General features: G+C 40.7%; 2 protein-coding genes across 3 annotated transcripts; one reads left to right on the forward strand and one right to left on the reverse strand.

Annotated features, from left to right (window-relative positions):
• Window positions 1–653: 653 nt before the first annotated feature.
• On the forward strand, window positions 654–9,242 carry LOC124068976 (WD repeat-containing protein 48). Its single transcript, XM_046407607.1, has 18 exons — window positions 654–831; window positions 1,482–1,622; window positions 1,793–1,871; window positions 1,970–2,182; window positions 2,347–2,435; window positions 2,708–2,809; window positions 2,895–3,119; window positions 3,453–3,527; window positions 3,803–3,905; window positions 3,996–4,093; window positions 5,408–5,515; window positions 5,629–5,725; window positions 5,827–5,922; window positions 6,070–6,175; window positions 6,329–6,416; window positions 7,227–7,303; window positions 7,443–7,635; window positions 7,722–9,242. The coding sequence occupies exons 1-18, from the start codon at window positions 784–786 to the stop codon at window positions 7,815–7,817; spliced, it is 2,034 nt and encodes a 677-aa protein (XP_046263563.1). The 5' UTR covers window positions 654–783; the 3' UTR covers window positions 7,818–9,242.
• gorasp1a (golgi reassembly stacking protein 1a) lies at window positions 9,227–14,070 on the reverse strand. Of its 2 annotated transcripts, none has more exons than XM_046407609.1 (9): window positions 13,925–14,070; window positions 12,940–13,020; window positions 12,590–12,793; window positions 12,387–12,473; window positions 12,139–12,269; window positions 11,695–11,827; window positions 11,406–11,514; window positions 10,935–11,078; window positions 9,227–10,836 (listed from the first exon to the last, which is right to left on the reverse strand). In XM_046407609.1, exons 3-9 carry the CDS (start codon window positions 12,749–12,751, stop codon window positions 10,364–10,366), a joined length of 1,239 nt encoding a protein of 412 aa, XP_046263565.1. In that variant the 5' UTR covers window positions 12,752–12,793; window positions 12,940–13,020; window positions 13,925–14,070; the 3' UTR covers window positions 9,227–10,363. The 2 variants fall into 2 exon arrangements, with proteins under 2 accessions (XP_046263565.1, XP_046263564.1); XM_046407608.1 differs by having other exon boundaries at window positions 13,795–14,017.
• Between the last annotated feature and the right edge of the window lie 95 nt (window positions 14,071–14,165).

Consider the following 14,165-nt stretch of genomic DNA (forward strand, 5'->3'; position numbering starts at 1 on the left):
CCTAAAATGACAAGGATTAACTCAAGCTGTTAGCATTTTTATTGAGTGTTTCCAGTGGGCCGAGGGATAGTGGTTTTCATTGTTGGCGTCTTTTTGCGCCCTCTAGTGGTCCATAATAGCCTTCCTAAAAAAATAGGTTGAGCTGTGAGATTGAACAGGTTTGTGTCCTAACCAAAATAAGAAGAAGCAGTAACATGCTGCCTGTCATAACCTGCAGTTAACAATGACACTGAGGTCTGTGCTATTTTTCTCCAACTTTCTCTGGTAAACTGAGGGTTTAGCAGCACATTCTACTACTAAAATGTAAAATTTAGGCTGATTCTGGTGTTTTTAGACCTAACATTGACAGGGGACTTCATGTTGGGAAATAAAATAGTAAAGACTTACAATATTAGTATTTCTAAAAATCCTGGATATGGCCCTGGTCATAGTATGATACAAAGTTTCTATGTTGACAATGAAGGACAAGATTTTATCAGCGAGGCTGAACACAGCCTTAACAGTCTACCTTGCCAACAGTTACCAAATGCTAACTGCAAACTCCACACTTTGTCAGTTTGAATGTTTAAGCTTTCTCACATATTATGCATTTCTTTAGTTCCTCAGGGCCAGTCCTTGCTGAAAACTAGCAACCGGAAAATTTAGAAATCCTCTGGCAAAACCTTCTCTCTGGAGGGCACCTAAAGGACCATGTGAAAACCACATTACCCATAAAGCTCAGGTGCATATGTTTTCTATTTTTTCCGGATATAGCATCACATGAATTGACTGTCAACATGCAAGATGGCCACGCATCACAGGCAAAATGCTGCTGGGCGGAGAAAAGTACAGGTAAATTAGAATAGTTGTATTATTGCTAAGTGTCTGGCAAAGCAACATTAGGATCTTCAGCTTTAAAAAGTGCTTCGTGGACACTTGAGTGACAGCAAAAACCTCTGCAAAAGACAGCGTTGCTGTTAATGAGTCATGACTCAAGCCGGCTAATCTAGCTAGCTTAGCTTCCGCTAGCTAGTTGTTAGCGTGTTCTGCTAACGTTGGCGTCTAATTGATTGCACCTTTTTGTAAACACTCGGATAAGTACGCTTAAATACTACATAACATAACCACCTGCCCGGTCAATTAGCATAATTGACTTGTACTGTCGTGGCAGCATTTTTGTGATATTACAGCGTAATGCTATCTGGGCTCGGTCTAATCGCTGGGAAAACATACGCGTTACGATGGTTCTGTCGAGCTAACAAATCAGAACACGTTATACATTGAATCTGTCCATCGTTCTTATGAATTCATGGGAATTTCACTCCCTGTATTGTGTCATTTAACTGCTCTCCTTTGCAAACCCTGCATCTCTCTGCAATAAAAGTGCAGGACACTTAACCATTGGCTTTGAAACGTGCACAAGAAAATGGGTGTGATGTGAGAAACAAACAGATCTGACTGAGATCAGAGTCTCAGAGCTCACTCAGCTCTTCGTGTTTCAGGTGTCCTATGTCATTAGAGATGAGGTGGAGAAGTATAATCGAAACGGAGTGAATGCGCTCCAGCTAGACCCTGCGCTGAACCGGCTCTTCACTGCTGGGAGGGACTCTATCATCCGGATATGGAGTGTCTACCAACACAAAGTAAGGCAATGACTCTCCCTGTATGAAAATATTACACTTCCAATCTTACCAGTCAGCTGTGTTGTCATATGCATCAGGATGCATATGTGTTTTTCTTATTTTCACTGGTGGAATTTTCTTCTTCTCATTATTAATATTATTATTGAAATTTATCTTTTTTATAATTGCAGCAGGACCCATACATCGCTTCGATGGAGCACCATACAGACTGGGTTAATGACATAGTTCTCTGTTGCAATGGAAAAACATGTGAGTTTGATTACTGACCACATCTAATACTGCAATTGTATTCTACTGCTCTGGCTGACTTACTGATCCAATACACATTCCCTGTCTTCCATTTTCAGTGATATCTGCCTCATCAGATACAACAGTCAAAGTATGGAATGCGCATAAGGGATTCTGTATGTCAACGTTACGAACACACAAGGACTATGTAAAAGCTTTGGCCTATGCTAAAGACAAGGAGCTTGTGGCATCTGCAGGTCTGGACCGTCAGATCTTTCTTTGGGATGTGAACACACTAACAGCACTCACTGCTTCCAACAACACTGTCACCAGTAAGTGTTGTTTGGTACTGTGTGAGACTGTTTCTGGACCATACATACTGTAGATCTGCTTATTGTGCTGATTGTTCTGCTGTCTACAGTTCTGTAATGGCTGATATGTTTCACTGGCATTTATTCTCTACCTGTGAACTCACTAAAAATTTGTCTGTCAACAGCCTCGTCACTCAGTGGGAACAAAGACTCAATCTACAGTCTGGCTATGAACCAGATGGGTACAGTCATTGTATCTGGATCCACAGAAAAGGTGTGTGTGACACAAACACTCAAATCCACACTCAAAGTATTTCAGTTAACCTAGATTGAAACAACAAGCTGATAATTTTATTTGCCCTGGTCACACCATCAGGGACATTCTGGGTACCGCAGTGTTCAGTTGCAAACCTCAAACCTTGTAAATGCTTTCCTTGAACTGTTGCCTTACTTTGTTAAGTCTCATTAATCTGGTGCTAGTGTGCATGTGAATGTAGTAAAGAAGTACCTGTTCTCCCTTCCTCCCTTTGTTCTTTCTTCTTTCAGGTTCTGAGAGTGTGGGATCCCCGAACGTGTGCAAAACTGATGAAGTTAAAGGGTCACACAGATAACGTCAAGTCATTGCTGCTGAATCGAGATGGCACTCAGGTGAGTTGAGATATAGAAAATGTACAGTGTGGCTGCTGTTAAACACAAGAGTTCTAAACTCTAAACCTGCTGTCCTTCTCCACAGTGCCTGTCCGGCAGTTCAGACGGGACCATTCGTCTGTGGTCACTTGGCCAGCAGAGGTGCATTGCCACTTACCGTGTGCACGATGAAGGGGTTTGGGCCCTGCAGGTCAATGAGGCCTTTACACATGTCTACTCCGGAGGCAGAGACAAAAAGATCTACTGCACTGACCTGCGTAACCCAGACATCCGTGTGCTCATCTGTGAGGAGAAGGCCCCAGTGCTCAAAGTAGGAAACCAATACACTTTTACCTGGAAGACATTTTCTGCTGTCTAACAGTGGTGTAACTCCGACTACTGTGCTTAATGGCCAAGTTTAAAATGAAATGATTTCTCTGGGATTTTTTTATGGAGCAAAACATGTCTGAAATGTTAGTTTGTCTTTAATTTCACGTGCAATCTATTTTACTTATTTTTTTTTTTTTTTGCTGTTTTCTTTGAGGCTTGTATAGCAATGACAGCATTTATTGTAAGAAAAGTTGTACTTAATTGTATTTCAAAACGTTTAAGTTTCAAGAACAAAAACCGTGTGTTCATTCCTGTGTCTTTCTCCTGTGCTCAGATGGAACTGGACAGATCTGCTGACCCACCTCCAGCAATCTGGGTCTCCACCACCAAGTCATCCGTTAATAAATGGGTAAGCATGCGTGATGCCTCTGAGGTCACTGGTCGACTGTTAACACAGTGTCTCTGGAATACAGCATAGATACAGATGGCCTCACCTAAGGCTATTCAGAAGTAATCCTCCTCTTTTGTGTAAAAAAAAACAAACAATTAAACCAGCTTTGTGATGGTATGGGTTATACACAAAAGATAATTGCATTACATTAATTACAGCTAGTGCTGCATGGAAGTGATGATTAAAATCCAGGATAATCTGTAATGATTTTCCTGTATTTCCTGTATGTTCAGTCTCTAAAGGGAATGCACAACTTCAGATCATCAGGGGAGTATGACAATGACTGCACTACCCCTCTAACACCACTGTGTACTCAGCCAGAACAAGTCATCAAGGGTAAATATTTATATTTATCTAAAACTACAACCTATTTAATATCCTTCTCTCTGAAATGTTACTAAATAGAACTATGTGCTGTATGTGCAGGAGGTGCCAGTATCATACAGTGCCACATTCTGAATGACAAGAGACACATACTCACCAAAGATACCAACAACAATGTGGCTTTTTGGGACGTCCTGAAGGTAAACTCCGAGCTGTAGTTGTATTTCTAAGTATATTAGAGTGTGACTGAATCCAAGCCAGTCTGGTCTTTCAAACTATATTCTAACAAATCACAGCACAGCCCACTTGGAAAAGGACTGTTTTGTTATTTGGTGCTCGGCTGTCTTTACGAGTAGGGATGTCACCATTTCAGTTCTAAATTGAAAATCGATCGAAACAACACTTAAGAGATGACTCAGCAGAGCATACCAGCAGCTGAGTTTTTTTAAAACATGACACCATGGTTGCTGCCAGATGTGGCAGAGAAACAGCTGGGAAATCTTTATTTTGCCTTCCCAGTGAGTTATATCAAAACTGCAGTTTGAAGACTATGCTGCTGCATGCATGCTGCTGCATGCATGCTGCTGGGTGTGTGTGCTTGTGCTACACAAACATGCTGTTGTGTGTAGAGATAGATATAGATAAGATTTTAATGGTACTGCCACTCTTACTGGTACTCTTATCGGTTCTTGATATATACTGTATATAAATGAACTCTCAGTAACAAGAATAAGAAGTTCCACCTTGAACAGATGTTAAGTAAATGTAAGTACATCACTCTCAAAAGGAAATAAATGCAGGACCTTTTTCTTGACAGTTTGGGGTTTTTTGTTTTTTGTTTTTTTTTGACTGTGTGGTAGTTTGTCTGCAACCTCCAAATCACTAAATCCAGCCCTGCTCTGAGTGATCTGAGACTGTGGGCAGCTCAGACAATGCCTTGACCATTTTAGATTGAAGTTATGAGCACACCCATAACAATCAGCAGCCTAATGGTTACTTTAAATCATTAATGCATGTTCGCATAATTTAGTAAATTCCATTTGTGGGTTCCAGGCTTCTAGCGTGCATAACTTACATGGACCTACAACAGATGAACTATGAGTTCAGCTGTTTAAAATTGCTTTTCTCTGCCTGTACATGAACTTTAACTAGATGTTTAGACAGCTTGCTCATGTTTCCTCCCTTACAGGCAAGAGACTTGTCGCACTTGCTGCAACGAGCATTGACTAGTCAAATGTAACCAGGATTTTGACCATTCAATTATTTCTGCTGTGTGTGTGTGTGTGTGTTTGTTTGTGTGTGGCACAGTGCTGCAGCGTGACAGCTGTTCTGTAACATCTGTATTGATGAAGTTTATTGTTCGTGTTATTTAAAATTGAAAGTCAATTTGAGGCATGGATTTAGAGAATCGTGACACTCAGTAATTTAATGAATAACTGCATAATTAAAGAAAATCTCTCCTGATGAGCTCACTCCTGTTGTTTAAACTGACTTCATGTGTGTTTTACCTTCAGGCTTGCAAGGGTGAAGACTTGGGGAAAGTGGAGTTTGATGAAGAGATTAAAAAGCGCTTCAAGATGGTCTATGTGCCAAATTGGTTCTCTGTTGATCTGAAAACTGGGGTAAGTCACAAACCAGGTTATGCAAGAGCTACATGTCTGTCAGCAGATGTGGCTTTCTCACACTCAGAAGTCCTGGTTAGTTGTCTCATAAATCTGCTTCTCTTTGTCAACAGATGCTCACTATCACATTGGATGAGAGCGACTGCTTCGCTGCCTGGGTGTCTGCAAAGGACGCTGGGTTTTCAAGCTCTGATGGATCCGACCCCAAGTGTAAGATATCTGACCTGATCACATTTTATGAAGAAAATTGTTGAATAATGCAGAAGATGAATGTATATTGGATGGCTGCTAACTTGACTTCATCTCTGCAGTGAACTTGGGTGGACTGTTGCTCCAGGCTCTGCTGGAGTTCTGGCCCAGAACCCGTATCAATCCCATGGACGAGGAAGAGAACGAGGTGAACCACGGTAAGGACGTGGTTGACATGCACTGATGCCCTTGGATTTTCAGTGTGTGTAATAATTGTCAACTCAACATCAAGTCCTGCTGTTGTCAGTGAGCTGGGTGCATCGTTCAGTTTGTCTGACAGTAGGACTGTGTTATTGTGCCCTCAGTGAACGGAGAGCAGGAGAACAGGGTCCAGAAGGGAAATGGTTATTTCCAAGTGCCACCACATACGCCAGTCATCTTTGGGGAGGCAGGAGGCAGAACTCTATTTCGGTAATGATCCACTAACATTTGCATCATATTAAATGTAAACCGAGAACCCTGCAATGGGCTATCTAATGTCTTCAGTTTATGATTGTAATAAGCAGAATTGTGAATGATTTATTTAATCCACCTCTGAATTGTCCTATGTTGTGTGTGTTGCAGGCTGCTATGTAGAGATTCAGGTGGAGAGACCGAGTCCATGCTGCTGAATGAGACGGTTCCACAGTGGGTTATTGATATAACTGTAGATGTGAGTATAATTATGTTTTTAGTTTAATTTTACATGAAACCAACATAAGACAGATGATTACAGGTTAAACAGAGTGTAAATTTGGAAGATCATGTCAGACTGTGTTTGCTTACACTGCATGTATGTGTGTTACTTCTTAATCATATCTAAAGCTCTTTCTTTCTGAGAGGCCAACAAAATTCATGCAATACTGCTGATTGCAGTCTCACTCACTTTTGTCAAACCATTTTTGTCAGTTTGCCTGCTTGTACCTTAGGAAAGTATGGCTGCTTTTGTTAGGTAGTCACAAAATGCCAAGTAGCCTCTACATTGACTTTGTTACAGATGTTAGTGTGTCATTCAGATTAAGGTAGATGTTTTTTTGGTGTGGGAAGGCAAGACAGGTAGTTCCTGAAGTGGTGTGTAAGTTCTTGTCATAGCAAACATTTTAATGTAATAGTTATGGTAGGTAAAGTGCAGGTGCTGCTAGTATTGTTGCAGATTATAAATCTACTTGATGGACGTTCAGTGAAGGAAATGTTGCAGTTATGTGTGAGGAAAAAAATTAATTTGCTCATCTCGTGCTTGGGCACCAGAAGCTTGTGAGCGATGCATTCTGGTACATGTAGGCAGTTGACTATATTTACCGTCAATACTGATTGAACATCCACATAAATGAAGTTCAGTCCCTTAAATGATGGTGAGGTTTCTCAGTAAGTCGCAACACAAAGGAAATGTTTCAGTATCAATGTGATACAGCATGTGTACTGTCTTAAATATTATTTGATCATTGCTTGATTTACATGCATTGTCTTTCCTTCCCTATTTCAGAAAAATATGCCCAAGTTCAACAAAATCCCATTCTACCTCCAGCCCCATTCTTCCTCTGGTGCAAAAACTCTAAAGAAGTGAGTTTTCTCATCTATTCCTTCCGTTGATCACGTGACGCAGTGAATACAGTACATCCATGCAGATACATGGACGCTGCAGATCTGTGCTGCAGCGTGCCTGTTGAGAGCTGATTTTTACCTGCTGCGTGTTCTGCAGGGACCGTCTCTCGGCCAGTGACATGCTCCAGGTGAGGAAGGTTATGGAGCACGTTTACGAGAAGATAATCAACCTGGACAACGAATCTCAGACCACCAGCTCCTCAGCCAACGATAAGCCCGGGGAGCAAGAGAAGGAGGAGGATATGGCCATGCTGGCCGAGGAGAAGATTGAACTAATGTGTCAAGACCAGGTGGGCACTTTATTTTAGCTTTTACATTCTCTACATTCTCTGTCATTGTGCATTGTATGAACCTTTCATTTTCATTTGTCAACCAGGTTCTAGATCCCAACATGGACCTGCGAACAGTTAAACATTTTATCTGGAAGAGCGGAGGGGACTTGACGCTTCACTATAGGCAGAAGTCTACGTGAAAGTCACAATTTTTAAAACAAGAACTCTTCGTCATTTGCCAATCACCACCCACCTCTGACATTTAGAACCCTAAACCCCATTGTGTGGTCCAGAGTCGCAGTATCAATGAGAATCCAGTAAAATTTGAGGATGTGGCTCACGGTGTATCATAGGGAACTGACCAGAGCAAGCCGGAGCAGCCAGGAGACGCCTGGGAGATGAGTGGTCTGTAGTGTATCTTCTTTTTTTTTTTTTTTTTTTTTTTACAGTTTGATAAGAATTACAAGAATGGACTTCAGCACTCACCAGTTTTTTTTTTCTTTTTTGTTGTTGTTAATTTTTACTTGTTCTTTCCACCTGATTGACATTTTTATTTTGAAGCTAATGAACTTACATTACATGTTTTATGTTTGAGTGTGTGTGTCTGTGTATGCACATGAATGTAGTAGACTGTTTGTTTGTTCTAGTACATTCCAAAAACTGTCCTTGGTCTACAAACACTCTACACTAGTCTCAGCTGTGTCACCAGTTTAGGAGTACACTTGGCCTCTGAGTAGCATCACAGTCCCTCAAAGCAATCCTCTTCTGTTCTGTTGTCATCATTACTATTGCAGAGCTTGAACCTCATCGACAGAAGCATTTGTCTTCGTCTTTTATTTTTAGCTGTGCTGTTCTCAATGGACTGAGTGTTCTTTTTGTAAATATATGTACAACATTTTTGATTTAAGTGACTTTTGGTTTTGCATCAGTTTTATTGTGTTGTTGTACAGCTTACTTAAAACCGTTATTTTTTTTTTTCCAAATCCCTAGAGCACCTTCATGGCCATGAAGGAAATTGGATGTTAAAAATTGCATTTGCTGTATTCGCTACAACCCAGAAATTGCAGTCCACTCTGATGAATGTTAGTAGTTGTCCAAATCATCTTAGCAATTGGGAAATTATATATATATATAGATATATATATATAAGGTATGTATCTTTAACAATAACTCATGCTTACTCACTCTGTGCTTGGGTTATGACCAGTGACTTTGACAGTGAGTGAGGGCTGTTCCTAATGTATATTTCATTTAGATTCGATAGGAATTCAATGAAACATGAATATAACTTGAAGGGGACTCTCACCCAAGAGAATCTATAAATATTCAACCACTGTGGGAAAATCACCAGAGTGAAATAAATGGTAATGCCCATTTGTCTCTTGGTGTGTCACCAAGCAGAGCAACAGATCTTTTAATTGTAAATTTTCTGCAGTTACTTTTGCCATGTTGAGTGTGTTTAATAACGCCATAGTGGGGACGCATTGAGTGAGCTCTAATTGGCCAAAATTTGAAGGGTACCATAATGAGGCCATAACACTGCAGTATCCCTTGTTGTAATAATTTGTGAAATATGTATATTTTAGGCATTCAAAGAAATAAATTGGAATGGTTTAACAATGGCAGATTTATGGGAATATAAATGGATGTTTCTTGAGTTGTAATTTGTTCATCTGATGAGAGTCTAAGAAGAAAAACACGAGAAGATTTTTTTTTTTTTCAGTCAAGTGATATGATTGTTTAACCATCAAATATTCACTTGTTTCACGTTCATCAAAAGACTGCACCCATTCCTAATAAAACACACAATTACTTGATAAAATATCTGCAAAAATACTTTTCCTTATTTTATACATTAGCACCTACTTTGTGAAAAACATTAAGAACCCTGCTAGAAAAAACAAAACAATTATTCAACAGCAGCATCACTGTTACCATACTTACATACTCTATATGAAAGGGCCGTCACCTACTGGATTTACACGACTTGTCTACTGTTGCATAGATCACAAAAATTAAAAAGAAACAATAGTGTTGAGGGAGACAAGGGGACAAAATTCCAACAATACAAGCAGTAGAAATTATTTTCAAACAGATCAGATTGAGTGGCTGAATAAATCAAAAGACTTAAAAACATACTGACCTGATCAAATCTAGTGTAAAAACTTGTACTGACTGGTTTGCCACAGTACAAGAGGACAAATATTTCCCTCATACCACATCAAAAACACTTTAAAATCCAATACATATTTCATAAACTCCAGCAACAGTTTCCCTCTTTTTGTTTTTAACCTGCCAACAGTCTGGTAGCTTCACAAACTTTGATGGTGTCATGGATATTAAGGTGCAGCTGTGCTTTGCTGTAGTAAATATATGTGTTTGTCTTTGGAAGTGTTCAAGTATTCATCACGCTTGTGTACCAGAAGTCCCGTCACCCGTATAATCTAATTTTGCACTGAGCATGGAAAATATTTTTGGCCTACAAATGAACAGTAACTTAAAATTCTCACATAAAACAAATAAGACGTTCCTGCTGTGCATGTAAGTGTTTTTCTACTTTAATGCTAACACTTCAGCTCTTTTCTGTAGTGTAGTTTCTGTACTAACCCAATGGAGGAGCCATACACTCAATCTCAGACTACTAATATCAAATCATACAGCCTTTTCCTTTGCTTTGTATTTCATGTGTAGGGTTTCTTTAAAAAGCTCTGTGATTGTCAACATTTTTGTACATACTGATGTAAGCTTACTGAAGAGGCGGCTCTTCTGGTTCCTCCTCACCACTCTCATGGCTGCAGTGATGAGCAGAAGCCACGTCCAGAAGCTCCTCTGCTGGCCCTGCCTCATCCTCAATGGCCTGAGTGGGAGAATCGTCCACCATCGGCTCATTCACAGCAGATGACTGGAGGAGATCAATGGGAGGTGTGCGGGGATGATCTTCGACTGGGACAGAGGGTTCAGCAGGAGGTTCGGGGGACTCTACGGGGAACGACAATGCACCCAGAGGTGGACTGTCGCTAGACTCACAGAGAGAGACAGGTAGGTCTGTGGACTCCGTGACCATGTGAGATAGTTCAGCTGGTGGGCTGCCTGAATCTGAGAAGGAGTTACTGGAAGCGAGAGCAGAAGTGAGATCCATGGCTGCCTGGGAGTTCAGCTCTTGTGGGTCAGTCTGGTTGTCTGCTGATGACGAAAGCAGCACACCGTCCTCCAGCTCTTCTGTACAACAATAAATAACAAACACACTTTGTATTCCTTTCGTCAATTGTAGACATGGAGGTAACGGGCACTCATGAAGTTCTGCTGTTCTAACTTACCAATACCAGAGATTTCGCAGTCCTTCTCCTCATGCATAGCCAGGGAAGTGCTAGTCATGTCGATGGATGATATGGACAGATCCAGTTTGTCCACCAAATCTGCCGTGTCAGGGTTTATTACTGCCACTTCAGAGTCTGAAAAACCTTGAAAAACAAAAAGGACAACAAGATTTTTAAGAACAGACTATAGAGCAGTGGTTCCCAAACTGGGGCGTGGAGCTATTGCAGGGGAGGTGCAGCAAGGCAAATGAATGAGGCATGCCCGAGCACTGCTAGCATAACATGGATGAGTTTGTGAGGAGGCTCCCAGTTAAACATACGGCAGAGGATGAGTCTTCACCAACTCAAAGCACAACTTCAAAGACATGAAAATATGACCACAAGAAAATATATTGTCCTTGTCTTGCAAGAAAAGTTTGGGAACCGCTGCTATATCATCATCTTCTAAAACCACTGCCTATGTGAACTGACCTGGGTCCATGACTCTCTGGATGGGTGGAGGTAGAGCAGCTTCCTGAAGGGTGACCTGCTCCAGGTCTAACACGTCTTCACTTAAGCTTGAAGGTGCAACCAAAGGCGCCTGCAAAACAAACGGAAATAAGTTGCTACTACCAAAAGACTGATCTCAGGTAATAGTACATTTTTTGACATTCAACATTGTCTAGATTAAACTATTAATCAATTTAATTTAATTGAAGTGAATAATAATTTGAATCATTAGCTGCAGCGTTAAATGTAGGAAAAGTGGATGCAGACTGACCTCAGTGAATCCATGGGTAGGCAGCTTCAGAGGGGGTTCCTCCTCGGGAACAGGGTTGGAAGGATCAGCCGTCGATGTGTTGGGATGTGCTGGGATTCGGTGCAAGTAGCCATAACCAATGCCACAACCCAAACTAAGAGCAAACATTTTACAACAACATGAAATTGTTTCGAGACCATTTATAACACTGTTAAATACAATAACAATATACACATTTCATAACATAAAATAATGCTGTATAATCTGAAAAAAAAAATCCTAATCATATCTGTTCAACTCTCTCTTCATTTAGCATTTTTGTGCGAAACACAGGCTTTATTTCTCTGATAAGGAAAATGCTTACACCAGCAGGGGAGAACAGCAAAAAAGATGAACTTTTTAAAAGGCAAAATGCGGAGGTATTTTCCTGTAAATCACCCTGAATATTTTCAGATTTGTGTTTACCTGCCCTCTCCACCCCAGGCTCCATTTGGTGTGACCATCACCTCCCTGCAAGCATCCACTTGCGTGTTGTACACCAGCAGCTTCAGGGGCTTCCCTTCATGTGCCTCAATCAGCGAGAAGAAGTCTTCTGACTGGAAATCGGCAACTTTGAATTAATTGCAACTCATCTTTCAAGTTTGTTAAGAGATAAAGCATTTCTAGCTAAATATATCGAAACCAAATGTTAGCCATACAGCATCATATCTTACATCTTGCAACACTTGATCTGCTCCAACAATGTAGTCACTGTGTGTCTGAAGCCCTGCCAGTGCAGCAGGTGAACTGGCTTCCACGTCCTATGGTAAACAAACAATCAAAATACAAACAATGAAGCTATAAAAAGGTAAAGTGTCTCAGTTCAGATCAGACTTCACAAAGCTTGGATTTCCTAGTTCATGACGAAGAAGCTCACCAGAACATGCCAGACATTCTCATTGGCCCCTTGGTAGCTACAGAAGCGAACGCTGGCACCTAGCAGGCCCTGTCCTCCCCACATGTTACTGGGCACCACGACCAGCTCACGAATCCTCATGGTTTTAGTGCTGTACACCTCCATCTTCACTGCTCTCTCCATGTTGGCTTTCAGAAGCTCCTTCAGCAGGTCATTTTCCTCATTCTGGTGAACAGTAATGGGAGGAGACACAATAGTAGGAATTAGGAGGTAAATCTGTCTTTCCATGATCCACTGAGCCTGTGCGCTCTTTGTCCACGACCAGTCTGTGGTCAGTGACTGCTGATGAGAGGAAAATCAACAAGACTTACAAGTCTTGTGTTGTCCACAGACAGAATGAAGTCAAAGAAGGGCTGCAGTCCGGCCTTTTCTGCAGGGGAACTCGGCTGCACCTGTCAGAAATGACACGGCCATTTTAATAACTTGTGGCGCTTCATCTTTAAAACAGAATTTAAGTATTACAAACCTAAAAGTGCTTGTTTTGTCCGAGTAACCGTCCAGAACTCAAAAATATTCAATTTACAGTCAAATACAATAGGCAGAATAAAGCCAGAAATCTTACTTGTTGAGAATCTTGAACCACTAAATAAACTTGACTGATTAATCCATGAATCTACTAATTTCAACAATGACACAATTTAAGTCACATTACTTATATATTTTTTTTTAAACAACAGGAAAAGTTTTAAGTAAGGCGAGTCACCGGAGGCGAATAATAAAACGTCTCTCCTTTAATTTGCCCTCCGATCAACACCGTTCTATTAGTACTGAGAAATACAGGCAATACAAACATTTATCTTATCTGTATTGCCATTTATCTTGCTTTGATTAAAAGAAGAACGATAAAAATAAAAATACAACAATGCTTGACACTGTGATAGTGGAACAGATTCGGGACTTTCTTTGAGACAAGTAACCTGAATATACCTGAATTCAAGCACAATCGTTAAATAATAATAATAATAATAATAAGTCAAAGTTTCGGTTACGCTGTGCCAACTTGGAATAACAGGTAAGGTTAAACAGTGCCACCTCATCAGGTTTTACCGGTGGACCTGCAGCAACTACTCAGGTTAGCTTAGCTAGAGGATAGCTTACAGCAACAATTCATGACCGGCTGCAGTACGCGCTGCCACAAATACACGAGAAGCTGAATCATTTCTTACGCCGTGCACGTGGTATCCATACGTTCCTCCTTCGGATACTTCTGAACTCTGTGACAAACCCATTTCTGCAAGGAGCTCTCAAATATTAGCTTATCTCATCAGAAAATATCAAGTGTGTGAGAATTATCACCGTTCACAGTCGACGGCCATCTTGTCTGCAGTCCAAAACAATCGAACATCGGCGGTATCGAACAGGCACAAACGAGCATACAGCGCGTGCTTCACGCTTCATGCTCCGGTGACAGTGACAGGATATATTGAAGATGTGCTAAGGAGCCACTGCTATAAACATGTTACTTATGTTAAAAAAATATTTAATTTTAAAATAACTAAACTTAACTATAACTTCACGAGTCTTTAATGTGACCAGT

Source organism: Scatophagus argus, chromosome 13, assembly GCF_020382885.2.
Source record: "Scatophagus argus isolate fScaArg1 chromosome 13, fScaArg1.pri, whole genome shotgun sequence".
In the NCBI taxonomy this organism is placed as follows: Eukaryota; Metazoa; Chordata; class Actinopteri; family Scatophagidae; genus Scatophagus; species Scatophagus argus.